Consider the following 15726-nt stretch of genomic DNA (forward strand, 5'->3'; position numbering starts at 1 on the left):
GCACAGTGGTTTTCACTTAAAAGACCATCAAGCTATTTGTAAACTGACTTGTAGAAATGAAAATAATTTATGGCTGTTTTAAAAATGTGATGCAAGACTATGGCCTAGTCCCCTCTTAAAAGGATTATCGACATAGCTGTGACCTGAGTTATAGAGCTGGAAACTCTGTTTTTCAGTCCACATTTAAAAACGGGCCAGATATGATTACAAAAGTAGGTTAATGCCAGTAGTTTAACCGTGAGGGTTTAGCACAGGACTTTAGCAAATACTGCACTTCCCTGACACTCCTAGAGGTCCCAGTTTATCCAGGGCAGTCGTGTCTGTGGCTGCACGGGACGGGTCACAGCGGCCCTCCAGCTGCGGTGTGACGCCATCGTGCCCGGGATGAAGCCAGGTCTGACATCAGCGGGACAACCCTCACCGTGACGTCACCGCCCAGTCTGACGTCATCGCTTGAAAGCGTGACGTCAGCGCATTCCCTCACAGCGCCGAGGGGGACGATCCTTCCCGCCTCCCTCCCTCCCAATCAGCGAGGCGCTTGCATGTCGGCAGGCTGCGGCCAATCGAGGGGGCGCTTACAGCCGGCTCTGAAGCTGCTGCCACTCTATTGGCTGTGTGGGAAGGGCTGCCCGGCGGCGATTGGCGGGCGGCGCGGCGCGCGGGGGGGGCGTGGTCGGGGCGGCCCCGCGGCGTGCGGGCCCGCGGGTCCCGCCATGGCGGCGCTGCCCGGGCCGCGCAAGCGGAGCGGCGCCGCGCTCTGCGGGGAGAGCGGCGCTGCGGCCGCCGCGCCGGCGCTCCACAGCGCCCTGCCTCCGCACAAGCGCCCCAAGAGCGCCGCGACCGGGATCATGGACTCCTTCGGGGACAGTGATGACTTCACGGCGGACGACCTGGAGCAGATCGACATCCTGGCCTCGCAGGCGCTGTCGCAGAATCCGCCCGCGGAACACGCGTGGGGAGTGCCGGAGCTGCCCGCGGGCGGGCGGCAAGGTCGGTGTGTCCCGGCGACTGCCCCTCACTGCCCCGCTGCTGCCGAAGCCTTCGGTGTCCCTTCAGCAAGCACGGAATGGCCTGAGTTGGCAGGGACCTCAAAGCCCACCCAGTGCCACCCCCTGCCACGGGCAGGAACCCCTTTCACTGTCCCAGGCTGCTCCAAGCCCCGTCCAGCCTGGCTTTGGATACTTCCAGGGATCCCGGGGCAGCCACAGCTGCTCTGGGCACCCTGTGCCAGGTCCTCACCGCCCTCACAGGGAAGAATTTCTTCCTAATATCTAACCTAAATCTCTGTCAGCGTGAAGCCCCTTCCTATTGTTCTGTCACTAAAGGCTCTTGTAAATAGACTTGCTCCATCTTTCTTGTAAGTTCCCTTAAGGGAATTAATTGATCCTGCCCGTTCACCTGGCCACCAGCACCCCACGGTGGTACCCCCGGGGTCAGAGGGATGGCTGGCATTCAGAGGAATAACGAGAATAACAATCCCAGGAGGAGCATTGCATTGATCTCACAGCTCCAGCAGCCCTACCTGGGGTATGTATGGTAATGCCAGCCTGGACAGGGGTGCTGCATATTAAACCTGACAAGTAAAAAACTCGAGTTTCCTAAACTTTCAACATGCTTTAGGTATTACATTCTAGTAGCATGTTGGGTTTCAGATTTCCTTTCCCCTGTTATTTTCCACTAATAAATGCACAGCATGCCCTGTATTAACAGCTGACTTTCAGGTTTATTTTGAAAGAAACGAAAGCAGGGGTTTCTTCATAATGAACCTTAGAGACCTTAAGTAAGTATGTTTTAGCAACCCTGACATCTCTCACCAGGTGAGTTAAGTTTTCAGTGAGCCCTTGTTTGTGCTTTCACTAAAGTTATCTCAGAAGAAATGCTTGCTTTTGCTGTGGGTCATCTTGCTGGTTTAAGATATGAGATGATCTTTAAGGTCCCTTTCAACCCAAACCATTCTGTAATTAAAATTTTGAAGGGGCAGGGGTTCTTCTGTTCTAAGAATTGATGCACAAGCACTAGCAAAGTTCCTGTGGTGACTAGATGAGGCAGTTTACCTGTTTGTAATGACAGTAAAATACTAAGATATTCAGATGTATGCAATGACAAATAACAAAACCTTGGTGTTAAGTCACCAGTGATGCACATTCATCATCTGTGCTTCAGATTTTGGCTTTTCCCTGCAGCAGGAAGCAGAGCAGAAGATGGTCTGATGAGAGATGCATTCCAGTTTGAAGTGCTACAGACACAGCATGAAGAAGTAAAACAGAAGGTTGGCAATATCCTCCCTTCTCCTCTAAATATCACATTTTTGATAGGAACAACTGAAAGGTAGGATAAATCCAGTCCCAAGCATTTAATTCTAATCAAGGTGATCTAATCTTTGTAATCCAGGGGTGTATTGAAATAAAATAATTGTACTAGAAATAGCTTCAGTAATACTAAAGAGTGAGAACAATATTTTATTTCTTGGTAATTTCAGATTAGCAAATGCTAATTTTTCAGGTTTATTTGTTCCCTATGAAATAATTTCTCTGCCCTGTCAGCCAGAGTTGTTTTGTTTAACTTAAAAGATTTGAGAAAGTGAGGTGACTTTCAAGTGGCTTTATGTTACTTTACCTTCCAGTGGTCATTTATGGAGAGATTCTCTGTTTCCCCTTATCCATTCTCTGTATCTGTCCCAGCTCTATTATATCCACCTTTATCCGGGAATCTCCTACCTGTATACCGTATTAAATCATAATTTTACAGTTGTAGAGAAGTGTCTTTTTGATCTTTTCTTCTTGCTTTTCTGAGTAACTTCTTTATTATCCCCAAAGTCTTGTCTCTGAGTGGTAGTGGCTGCTCAGGAAGTGTTAGAGACTCAATGTCATGAAGATTCTCTCTGGGGGTGGTACCTTCTCTTAGAGTGCTTGTTGGCTGTCCTGATGGATGTAGTAGTGTAACTAAATTATCAGTGTTATCAACCAAACAATGAATAAATTACTGATGTGTGTGACTAGAACACTTTTTTTAAAAAAATCCAAAACATAATTGCAGAGAAGGGGAAAGAGAAGGATGATCTTGTCATTTTGAATTATGTTAAAGAAAACAGTAGCTGAGCCTGATTTAATCAGAGAAAAATTCGAGGTAGTGTGTAGAATTTCTGAGCTGGGTTACCAGGAGCATTTTTCTTCCTAGAAATTACAAATACACCTAATTTTCAACCACGTACTGATGCAAATGCATACTTTTGGCTATATCCATCCTTTAATGTAACTCCTCTGTTTGCAGCTGAAAGAAATGCAGGATGAAATTCTCACTAAAAATGGAGAAATTAAAATTCTGCGTGACTCAATGCAGCAGATGGAGTATGCTATGGAAGAACAGAAAAGATCTTACCTGCTACTGGAAGAACAAAAATCTCAGATTTTAAGTGAAAAAGAAAAAGAGTTCTCCAAAAAGGTTTGTAAATCTGTCAGTTACCTGCAGATCACTTGCAGAAGCTGATTTATGACTTAATGATGTCACAGACCATTTAGTCAAAGGAACAACGTTTGTGTGAAATTTCCACAATGCTTGCTTTTATTTTCTTACCTAGAAGAAAATATTTGTAAAAACTTGTTGAAGGTTTTCCCCTGCCAAAATAAAGTAATGAAATTCAGGTGGTAGAGGTTTTCATTTGTGTACTGCTTTTTTGAAGCTATTCTGAGAACATTGCAATTGGAATGTATGTTAGAGTGGAAAAAAGTGACAGAAGATGCTCTGTGGCTCTGATCAGATTGCTGTTCTTGTTGCAGCCATCTCTGTCCATCTCTGACGAGGACAGTGGCTGCTTTTGCCCAGTTGGCTCTGCAGCCTCACTGGAGCCATGCTCTGCGTGGCATTTGCTTTGTCTTAGCCACTCACAAAAGCTTATTGCCTGAACTCCTGGCACTTGGTCCTCAGATAGTGTTAACTGGACTAACATTCCTAAAAATTGAGATCTTGGAGTTCACAGGAACAGATGGTGATCTGGAGCTCTCTGGTAACTCAGTTGCTCTGCAGCTGCAGCACTTCTGAACTGGTAAAACTGTCCTGAACTCCTCTTTCAGTTACAGTCCTTGCACTCCGAGCTGCAGTTCAAGGACGCAGAAATGAATGAATTAAGAACACGACTTCAGAACTGTGAAAGAAACAAACACCTTTCTCAGGCAGTTCCAACAACAAGGTAGGGGGGTTAGAAAAGGAATTTGTGTTCATTTTTGTAATGCATGTGTTTAAACTATTGAAGAGGTTTTCCTTCTTCATATGACTCTTAGCCCTGTTGTCTTTGAAAAAAATACAACAAAAAAGTCTGATGACATTTTTGGAATTTGCTCAAAAAAGAGCCTTCCTTGTATCTGTGAGAGAAATTCAAAGAGTATATAGTGAAGTAACTCTAAAACATCGTTCCAAAGAAAATAGATTGTTATTTCATAAAATAATTACAAAAGAAATATTGATTTGTCTTTTTATCTTAGCCCTAAAAAGAATCTTGTGGTACAAGTGAAATCAGAAGGATGTTCTCCACAGCCAGAAAGAAAATCTTTTCCTACAAAGGAATCCTTCAATGCTGAAATGCCCACTAGGCCATTGTGTTCTTCAGGAAACTTGATGGCCCTGACTACTTCAGTCAAAGAAGGTAAACCCCTGTACAGCTTGCAACATTTTTAGCTACGTGTGAACATTCTACCTTAGAGAAGTATTTTGTGACTGAACAGTTGCAGTCAATTCACAGTTATTTATTTTGGTGTTAGTTAGATTTTTTTTCCCCCTTTATACCAACTGGAGTTAAATAGCCATGACTGAAATTTGCATGGAGATCATTTTAATTAATACCTTAGTACCAGATGCCAAGGTGGCAATGATGAAGTGGCCAGTGGCTGCAATAAAAAACTTCACTGTGTGATGAACTAAAACATCCAAATTGTTGATCTGTCTTTTCTCATTGCATAAAGAATAGGAAACAATTTGCCTATTTCTTGGTCTGCTAGTCAGGTATTGAATGTTTTGTATTCTTGTTCTAGTGTTTTGGGGATTGGATTTTAAAGGGTACATATTTAGCCATACTGAAAGAAGCAACTGAAACAATGCACTCATTTCCTCTTTTATATGTAGGGCAGTAACTTTGACAAAATTCTATCTTGAAATTCATTGAGTAAATCGTAGGAAATTAATATCTGCATATATTTGAAGATTGCTATAATAAGAAACAAAAGTAGTGTTTTTTTAATAGCAATGGGAAATAATAAATGTAAGAAATGTGAATATCATCAACTAATCCTTACTTGAAGAGTCGTGAAAACTCTAAGATGTTGCTGTCAGTTACAATGTTAATTCTAGGAATATGGGCAGTAGGAACTCCAGCAAAAGCAAAAATGCAGTAGCCTGAAAGCATTAGTCTTGCTGTTGTTTGTTGTGGTAACAACACTCAATATGCCTATTTGTTTGAAAAAATACATTTGTTTGCCTTTTTTCTGAACTCTGCAAGGCTTTTGGCCTTGGTTTGCTTGGTAATTGTGACATATAGAGATTATTAAAAGATTATCTAACACTGTGGCTGTGTGTACAGGATGGGTGCAGATCTGTGTTCTCCCAATCCCTGTTTGTTTCAGACAGGAAGATAACCCATCCTGATGTTTCATCCCTGAAGCAGCACAAAGCAACAGGAAAAAAGGGTTCCTACAACTCTGTCCCCAAACGAAATAGACAAGGTAATATCATTCTGGTAATACAGAAATAAATCCAGGGAAAATGGCTAATTTTTTAACCTTTAAAAAGACCTAAAACACTATCAAGCATTTTCAACAGTCAGCTCCAAGAATTCTTTAGGGCACTAGCTTAGTTACAGTTGGCAGTGGAATTGCATCACATAATTTCAATGTCTGGAGTAGAAAATGGAGGGCAAGTCACCAGAACAGCTGGGGTATGTGATCACTTGGCTCAAGCTATTTTGCAAATAGGGAATCATAATTAAAATACCTCTAAATATAACTTTAGAGGTATTTTATATCTATATATCTTAAATTAATTTTTCTGAAAATTATTCTGTTAAGAAAGAAGATTCGTAATGAAAAAAACATTTTGAGGTTGCAAGCACCCTTCAGTAAGGCTGATCTTCTGAAATACTGATTTTTTTTGTTGTTGATGATGGCAAATTTTCTCCAAAGAAAATTTTGTATCCTTCCAGGTTCTATCTTGCTGAATGCACTGATGAAGCAGCCTGTTGTCCCCGGGTCACTTCTAGGTTTCTGCCACCTTCTCAGTAGCAACTCTGAGCCTCTATCTGGAGCTGTGTTGCCACCCAACGCTTTGGATACGTGAGTTTTATTTTCTTTGTTAAACTGTATCTGCCATGTTCGGCACAGTGGCATTCTCTGTACTAAGAAACACTTGGCCATGCAGGAGAGCTCATTCCCTGTGGTAAATCATGCTCTGCTTAGGCCATTTAGTGCAAAATTTGGAACATCATTCTGTATCTTTGATTATCACAGATACTAAACACTGGAACATCACTAAAAAATAATTAGGTTAATTATCAGTTAGGGGAAGGCACAGAACTAAACTAAAGCTGTTAGCAGCTTGCATTGCAAGGAAGGAAGAACAGAAGCATGATGATGAGTTAAGGGGGAAGAAAATGCTGAAAATGTGATCCAAACTTTTGTTTTATATCTTCAAAATATAAGCTGTGTTTAATTTTTAATGTACAATTGGTGTGCAACTTTCCAATATATATTTATATTTCCCGGTAAAACATTTTAAATACAAAGATTGGATATGAATTATAATAGCTTTTCACTTTACAGAATTAGACTGTAGCTTCTGAAATACCTTTGCTTTTCAGATAGGTTGTTTTATTAGTATTGAAACCTAGAATGCTTTGAAATGGCTCTTCCATGCAGGCATCGAGGAGTAGGATGATGTTTTCCCCCCTTTTTTCCTATATTGGAAACAGACATCTCTTAGTACTCTGGCCTTTCTATTATTGAATTCATAAATACTCAGATTTGAAATCTATTCTCTGCCTTTTTTTGTGAAGTGTATCCCTTTTATTTGGACAGGAAGCCCACACAACTTCCCAGCAGCAGGACAACTCAAGAAGGAATTGCTCCTCTTGTATCCCTGCAAGACGCTCAAAAACTGGCAATAACAGGACTGAACTTGATTGCTCTGGATGAAGAATTATCTGAGGAAAACCCAGCAGAAGGGCAGGGAGGGCTCCTGCCCCTCACACAGAGCAGAATCCAAGGTGCTGTGCATCTCCTGCCCTTGGTGGAGCACCACGTTGCTGCCTTCTGCCAAGCAGAGCAGCTCGGGGACACCCCCGGGAATGGAACTTGTGGGACCCATCCAGCTGCTGCTTCCAGAGCCAGCACAAACACAGGGTCAGGCAAGGAGGACTTCAGGTTGTCCCTTGAAGAAACTACTCTTGTGTCACTGGGGATCCTTTATTATTTGGTGTTCTACAGCCAGGATGTTGTCCACACCTTGCTGTCTGCTGAAATGGAAAACGGTTCTGCTGCTGGAGATGAACAGGTTCCCAAGATGGACCAAAATGTGTTGTGTGACAATCAGCGTGACAATAAAGAAGAGAGCAGGACACAAGGAGAGCTGCCTGCTCCACAGGATCCTCCCAATACTGATGGAGCTCAGCATTCTTTGTTTAAAAAGCTGCTTCAGATTTTAGCTTTTTCTGCTGCAAGGGGTTCCCAGATTGACAATATCCTGAACCAAAGCCTTAAGGTTTTGGTAAAATTAGCTGAAAATTCAACTATGGACTTGTTAATAAAGTAAGTCAGTAATAACTTTTAAATTATTTCACAGTCTGCTGTTTAGCTGTTTTCATTCTGTTAAAACTCATCTGGGCAACTTCCAGTAGAACTTGTGTTATGTATGAGAGAAATCACATCTCAGATCACATTTGAGAAGCAGCTGAGGATATTTCTACTGCCTTTGCTGTTAATGAGTATAATAATCATCCCTGATCAGTAACAAGGTTTGCTGATGATGTTCATATGAAGCAGTTGCTGTTGCCTCATTGAAAGTGAAGAATCTTTCTAACATTCATTTTGGGATTTTTGTGATTGCTGGGAGGTGCATAAAGAAGGAAAGCACAGGATCTCATTCTGGCAGGTAAAACTGCCAGCGTGAACTGCAGAGTGACTGCCAAAGTAACAATGTTTTCCATCATACTTTGTATTTATGACAGATAATTTGAGATTGAGTGTTCTGAATAGCTTAAAAGCCACAAATTATGATACTGTCTACAAAAACTAGATTATTTTCAGCTTGTGACTGCACTTCCCTTTTCTAACGAAGTTTTGTTTTGAAGTTTCCAGCACTTACTGAGTAGCCAGGTGCTGCAGCGCTGTCTGCGGCCCGAGACCCCTCTGCCTGCTGTGCTTCTGACTGTGAGACTCCTGTGTGCTCTTGCTCAGCACCACCTGCTGGTTGCTCAGCTCTGTTCTCATTCAGGTAAAAGATTGCAGGAGACAGAGAACTGTTACCATGACTAAAAGTAATGCAAACTCGCCTTGCTCCAAGGTGCTGAAACCCAGAAGGCAAAAAGCCTGCTATGTTACCTGAAAACTTGATTTGGAGAGTATTTGTCTTGTGGTATCTGTCTACAAGCAGTGCATTTATAGCCATTTAAAAATAACTTTATAGATTGTGTATTTAAGGTTGATGAGGAAAAAGGGGCTTTTGAGGAGTTTTGAAGTTAAATTTATCTGTGCTCATGGCACTGCTCAGAGATTCCAGTATTATGCATAACAAATGAGCTCTGTTCAGTTCCTTATGAATGAACCAGGACAGGATTACCACAAAGGCAGATATAAGGTTTAGGGATACCACTTTCCTCAGCACTGCTGAAGATACGGGAAGTAAAACAAGAAGCTGAGCCTGTACCATGAGCCCTAGGATAGAACTCAAAATGTTTTCTTGCCTGATAGAATTTTTGTCATGAACAAGTGGCTGGTTGGAAAAAGAACAAAGTTCTCTCTGTTTCAGACACCTGCCTTCTCCTTGCACTCTACATGTACATAACATCAAGACCAGATAAATCAGCATCTGAAATGCTTTGGCTTCAGCTGGAGCAAGAGGTAACCACGGCTGAGTGTCCATGTGCTTTTTTCTTCTTCCAGTTGGGGGAGTGGGAGAAGCAGGATAGAGCACAAATTGTTTGAAAGCAAGTTCCTTCTCTAGCTGAAATACAAAACTGCAAGTATTGTAGTAACGGATTATAGTGCAAGTAACGGGCTTGCAGTAACGGATTACAATGATTTTTGAAAGGACATGCTTGAAACTGAATCAGTAACTATCCTTGAAGAGACCATTGGTCATAATAGCCTTTCAAGTCACTTAAAAAAACCAAGGAAGATCCTAGGATGGCTGCAGATTTTCAGCACTAGGATTTATTTTGCTTTTAGAGCAATAAAAGTGTAAAAAGAAGCAAGATTTTAATTTCATTTTGATTGTATTTATTACATTTAAAAGGCATTCTGTAGTGATTTAGGATTTATATTCCTTGCAATGAACGGAAATGCTACCTTGCTGTTTGTCATGGTTATATATAGAAAGAATAGCTTTTAAACCTAATTTGTGTTGTTTGTGCAGACAGAAGTGACAACAGACTTGTTTGAGGTTCTATTTGCTCTACTTTCCTCATTTTAAAGAATTTGGAACCCTTTCAATTACCCCCACCTGCACTATTAAGTGTAAACACATTATTTGTATGCAGTGAATTAAAGGCCATTGACCTTGTCAGCTTTGCTCATGAGAAGGTTTCTATGCAAGGCAAACTCTGTCTGTGAAGGGTTTCAGGGGAAAAAACTTGTGCAGCTTTGAGGGTAAAAAGCAGCTGTTAGGAGGAAAAAAAACCCCAGGACTATTTGAAACTGGCAATGAATTATCATAACTTAGCCCTTGCTCTAACACAACCTGTGTTTGTAACAGACAGTGAGGCTCCTGACACGCTGCGTGTGGCGCTCCAGACCAGCAGTTTTATTTCCTGGCACAGACTGTCAGTGCTACCTCGAGGTATGTTCACCACACTGCCCCAGTTTAACCTGCTGACAAGTTCCAAGTACTCAATGCTGAAATAGCTTTTTGCCCTTTTTATTATTTTTGCTGTAGAGAAACAGAAGTGTCCTGTACTTTAGAGGATGCCACCTTCTAGGAAGCTTGCTTTGGCTTGCTAGAAAATATCCTGAAATTTGAAAGTTTGAAGAGATTAAGCAGTAGAGTTCATATTAAAATAAGTTTTCTGCCCCTATATTTTTGCTTTGTGTATTGAGGTACTGTTTTTCCTCTTGCAGGTGGTTAAGGCACTAATTGTGATGTTGCACAGACAGTGGATGAAGATTAGATGTGAGACCAGCTTGTGTGCACATAGGGAACAAGTTATTCAGTTTTTACGGGATGCTCTTTTACTCTTGCACAGCCTGTCTCAGAAAGATAAACTGTTCCATGAGCACTGTTTGGAAGTTCTCCATCAATACGACCAAGCCATGCCAGGCATAAGAGCCATTCTCAAAAAGACTCAAAAACTGAGTGCCTCTGAAGGTAAAAATCAGTCGATTGTTGGCTTTTTTCCCCACATGCAGAAATAAAAATTTCACTTCTGTCACTATTCTAACAAGTACCACAGCAGGCCGTTGCTCAGACCTCTAGAGGCAGTGTAGATTGGATATTAGGAAGAAGTTCTTCCCTGTGAGGGTGGGGAGGCCCTGGCACAGGGTGCCCAGAGCAGCTGTGGCTGCCCCGTTCCTGGAAGTGTCCAAGGCCAGGTTGGATGGGGCTTGGAACAACCTGGGATCGTGGAATGTGTCCCTAAAAAAGGTATTAAAGAAGGGGAGAAGTTTGTATGACAAAACACAAATCTAAAGACTAGTTTGCAGGGACCCTTCAAAAATTTTATTTGCTGTAGTCTTCTACCATCAGTATGTTCTAAAATGCAGATACCAGCTACAATTATACTGTATGAAGCAGGAAAAAAATAATTCTCTGAAACATTATTTTTTGTTGCAGAGCTGATTTTGGATGAATTGTATCCTCCTGAGCCAGAAGACCAAGGAACAGACTCCAGCTAGCCAACAGCAAAGATCTGTGTCCTTCCTCATCTGAATCATCATTGCCAATGTAAATGTGAACTTTGAATCATCCTTTTAAGTGATGATCTTGGGTTGCACTCAAACACAGCACAACTAGACACATTTCTTTGTTATAATTATTTCTGTGCTATCTAAATGTAGCTGAAAGCAAAGGAATTTTGATGAGAGTGATACTGCTGTGCAAACCACTCAATGGCTTATGACTGGTTCTGGTTATGAATTCCATCCTGTATGAAACCGCTGTGAATGGAATGGAAATTTCTCTCTATTCTCCATGTTACTGTGACTACAGCTGAATTTATGGTGCTGAATGTGCCAAGGTGTTTGTCATCACTGCATTCATATGAAAGCCTTTTGAACACACTTGTGTCTTTTGTAGATGTACCACTTCCTTGTGTGACTTCCAGAATTTTCATATTGTTGATATTAGTAAACAGTTTATGGTGATTTTAAAAACCTTTCTAGAAATAACTTCAGAATTGGCAGTTCACTACAGGGCTTTGAATTTCTTGCTGAGGACTGGTCACCTGAGCTCGCTCAATTACATCAATCTGCTGAAGGTGTAATTACTAAGATGCCAAAACAAACAATACTAGAACTTATATTTTACAGTTCCCCTTAAAAGAGCAAGATGGTACTGTTGAGAGTTGCATCCTAGGCAATAGAAAGATATTTAAATGTGTGCAGAATGACTGGAATTTTTGGTCATGATGAAGACGAAGGAGCCTCTCATTCCTAGGATTCAGCACCAAAGGTTGGAGAAAGAGCTGCTGCCCCACCCTTTGAAGTGTACGTGACTTTCACTTACTGTCACACTGGGCTGCAAGTCACCAGCTGAGCCTTAGACCCTAAAAAGGAAAGTGTGTTATTAAAATGAGCCCACAGGTGTGGGTGTGTGTGTTTAGATGGGAGAGCTCTTTTCCATTTTCAATAGGGACATGGTTAAGAAAAGCCTGGATCCAGGAACCAGGAGGACAAGAGACTGTAGAAGAGTGGGAAGGAAGACTCTGGAAAATTGGGAGACATTCTGTTCTCTGGTCATGCCCAAAGCGGCTGTGACCTGCACAGCAAAGAGAGCCCACTCCAGTGTGCTCAGCAAGCTCCTGGCTCGGCTCTTGCTTTAGAAGAGAACTTTCCTGGAAATGCCTATGCAGGAAGAACTGGGATAATAACCCAGCACCTCCAGAAGGCCAAAGCTCCTTCTTCCCCCCAGCCTGGGCTTAGCCTCCTCCTCTCTGAGCAGCAACTGCACCAGGCAGGGCCAGGTTGTTTCTGTGAAACACAAGCTGCCAACTGCTCCTCTCAGTAACTGGTTTGAAGTCCCTGGTAGCACCTGGAAAACTGCCATGTGCCTGCTGAAATGCACCAAGGAATAATGCAGAGCCACAGAGCAGCAAAGCCTTCCAAGCCTGTGTGTGCTTGTATGGTCAGAACCCTGGAACTGTCACCAGGCCCTGGACAAGACAAGCTGCAGATATTGGTGTGACAAAAAACATTTCATTTGTCCATGTAAAATAAGTAAATAAGCAAATAAACAAAGCAACCCAGAACAAAAAAAAAGGTAAAACAAACACCAAACATTTCCTGGTCTTCAGGATTAGGGAGAAGACCTGGAAAGTGTATGTAAAAGCCCTTCCTCAAAACCAAAATAAACATTAAGATAATTCCTTAAGAACAGCGCAATGAGCAGAAGCTGTGGTAAAGCAGTATCTGGCCATGAGCCTGCTGTGAGGGGCAACCTTAGAATTGTCCTAACAAAGATATGACAGTCACAATACCTCAGATATTCCAAAATGCAGTGATCATCAGTTTTCAACTGTACTCACCACTTAATTTCTCTAAACAATTTGAGTTTATAGAAGTAAGAGACATTTAACCCATCTGGGTGAACAGACCAAATGAACTGTTAAGAACTTGGACAAAAACCAGTTCCCTAAAGAATCCCAAACTGCTGGAGCAGTCCAGTTACAAAAAGTTCTTTAAAAAAATTCCTGGCTTCATCTAGAGGGTGTGTGTATGGCAACTTGGAAGAAGGGAGAAGTGGATTATTGCTAAACTTTATATAAACAGAGGAGTTATCTGTGGAAAAAACTGGTAGGAAAGCTCCTAACTGTTCCCTCCTGGCTTTGCATCCCTTCCCGTCCACCCCCTCTAACAGACAACACCCAAACATGTACATTTACATTCTCATTTTCTCCCAACTCCAGACTTTAAAGCAGTACAACCCAGGCTCCATACACCAAACAGATCCAAACTTTTCCCTTGCAGGGATCACACTAACATTGTGTTATTGTGAAATTAAACCACAGCTTTTAAAATTGAAGGCATTGTCTGTTCAGATTCCTAAGGAAAAATGAGGCTGTACGCCTAAAAAGAAAAGGCAGAAAAGAAACATATTTACAGAACCACCATAATTATTTAAGACATTTAGAGTGATCAGCCTTGTCAGAATTATTTTAAGATTGTGCTGACCTTCAACAATTTTCCCTTTTTATTTCCTCCTGAAATTTTTCTCAGGATTAAAAAGATCCAATCATGTATGCAACAGCTCATCATCCCAGATCATCAGTTCTTCACTCTCTGGAGAACTCCCACCACAGCAACTTTTCCATGCCAGTTTGCATTTCCCCACCATGTTACAGATAAGCTGTGCCTCTGTATTAACTGAGAAAAGCAATTTACTCTGGCATCAAGCACAGGCACAAGCCTGAACAATTAAGTACTGAGCAAAAGAAAGCCACTAGGCATGTTCTACACACAATTCTCACATTCCTCAGCAGCACCACCCATCTGCTTCCTTGCCCGTGGGGATGGCAACCAGGGTTTCCCCTTGGCTGAAAGCTGAGCTCACCAGAGCTGCTTTTTCCCGCTCAATAAAACCTTGCTCAATTCTACACCTTGCATTATCATTAACTTGGAGAGATTGGAAGGGGCCCCTGCAGCTCATCCATCTCCTAACTGAAACAAACTCCACAGAGAAGCCAAACAACTGCTTTGTGTCATGTCAGGCCTCAAAAGCCCATCTTTTTTAACTAAGCTGACATAGGTGAAGATGGTAAATACAAAATACCTCATCCTGTAGCACACATCCCTGACATCAGTTGGGTTTATTCATATTAATCCCACGAGTGAGCTACTGCTTAAAAGCCTGTGCTAAACAATTAGAACAAAGTCATCCTCACCACTGCATGTTTATGTTACAGTCTGCAATATTATTTATGGCTATAATAGCCAAATGGTTACAATTAGGGTCAAATTCCAGCAGTTCTACCTGCACAGACTGTGTTATCTGCTGTGAATGTAGCAGCAAATGCAAACTTCCAGTGTAAATTGTTAAAAAAATGTACATTGTTGATTGTAATTTAGGCTGATAAGAAAAGGTCATCTGTGATCTCTACAAACCCATTGTGGCTAAAGTTTATCAAAGTGCTTCCAAGAGCAAGGGCAAACACCTTCACACCTGAAGTGTGACTGCCAGCACTGCTGAGCCTGGACTAATTTGAAAACTTAGTCCTAAAGCTTGACAGTTCAATAGTTGCTCAAAGGCTAACCTGCTTTTGAAAATATCCAGAGGAAACTGCCATTTTATTTTCATATATGGCCAGAATGTAATTAGTAGAGTGGTGGTAGAGTGTCCTAACAGAGGTAACACAAACAGTAATGTTTTAATCTATGCATTAATCATGATGTAGGTTGGTGTTCTGAGAATGAACAATTTGTTTTGCTAAAGAACCTTCTTTACCACACAGCTGAGCTGCAACCCCTGTCCAACAGTCTGAGAATGACATCCTACCTGATTCCAGGGGCAAGGTACCATCAGAGAGTGAACCACAAATCCCATTGCAGGAACAAGAAGTGTTAGAATGAAAAGGCTGCAGTAGCTGGTTTAAAAGTTATTTTGAGAGCAGTAAGAGAAATGGGGTATCAGAGGTTATTTTTATAATGGCTAACTAGCTCTGAGGGGGGGCTGCCTTTGCAGAGGACACAGTTCCATCAGTGCTGAAGCCTGAGCTCTTGAAAGGATAAAGTAAGATTTGCTTCAGCTTTCTCTCACCTCTCACAAGTTTAACTTGTGCATGTTTTTCCCCTCCTATATCACTCACTGAAAACTGTAAATCTGACCAGGTTCCTGTGATACAGGCTGCAAAACAACTAGATATGGTCAAATAATAACCAGAGATAAAAACAGACCCCAAAACACTGGCTAAAGCAAATATGTGAGTTATTACAAGTGCCGAGATACAATACTGAGTTTCCATACTTGGGAAAGAAAAAAAAAAACAGGCAAGAATTGCTTGTTTGGCAATAAGTGAAGTTTTTCCCTCCTGTGTGTCCAGCAATTCCCACACAACCCTGCCATGATTTTAAATGCATGCCAAATTTAGTTCTGGAAAGATTCACACCACCATAGACATCTGCTGATTAAACACTATGAAAACATAACGAGTAATATTCCTCACCTAACCCTGGGCTCCCAACTTTTCAGTTCAGCAGTGTCCTAGTTTAGGGCAAATTTGGGGAAAACCCTCTGAAAGGAGCCCCCCAGGAAACAAACCCCCACGGCCCCTCCCCACCCACCTGGTTCAGGGAAAAATTTCCTCTGAGAGAAGTGGAAAAG

General features: G+C 41.9%; 1 protein-coding gene across 2 annotated transcripts; it reads left to right on the forward strand.

Annotated features, from left to right (window-relative positions):
• The first annotated feature begins 695 nt into the window (after positions 1-695).
• ATRIP (ATR interacting protein) lies at positions 696-11564 on the forward strand. 2 transcript variants are annotated; one of them, XM_030282876.4, is made up of 13 exons: positions 696-990; positions 2184-2269; positions 3271-3441; positions 4071-4186; positions 4479-4639; positions 5613-5711; positions 6188-6317; positions 7059-7787; positions 8330-8472; positions 9007-9098; positions 9952-10035; positions 10314-10560; positions 11026-11564. In XM_030282876.4, the coding sequence occupies exons 1-13, from the start codon at positions 714-716 to the stop codon at positions 11085-11087; spliced, it is 2397 nt and encodes a 798-aa protein (XP_030138736.4). In that variant the 5' UTR covers positions 696-713; the 3' UTR covers positions 11088-11564. The 2 variants fall into 2 exon arrangements, with proteins under 2 accessions (XP_030138736.4, XP_030138737.4); XM_030282877.4 differs by having other exon boundaries at positions 697-990; positions 2187-2269.
• Positions 11565-15726: the final 4162 nt, after the last annotated feature.

This window comes from Taeniopygia guttata, chromosome 12 (assembly GCF_048771995.1).
Source record: "Taeniopygia guttata chromosome 12, bTaeGut7.mat, whole genome shotgun sequence".
Taxonomy (NCBI): domain Eukaryota; kingdom Metazoa; phylum Chordata; class Aves; order Passeriformes; family Estrildidae; genus Taeniopygia; species Taeniopygia guttata.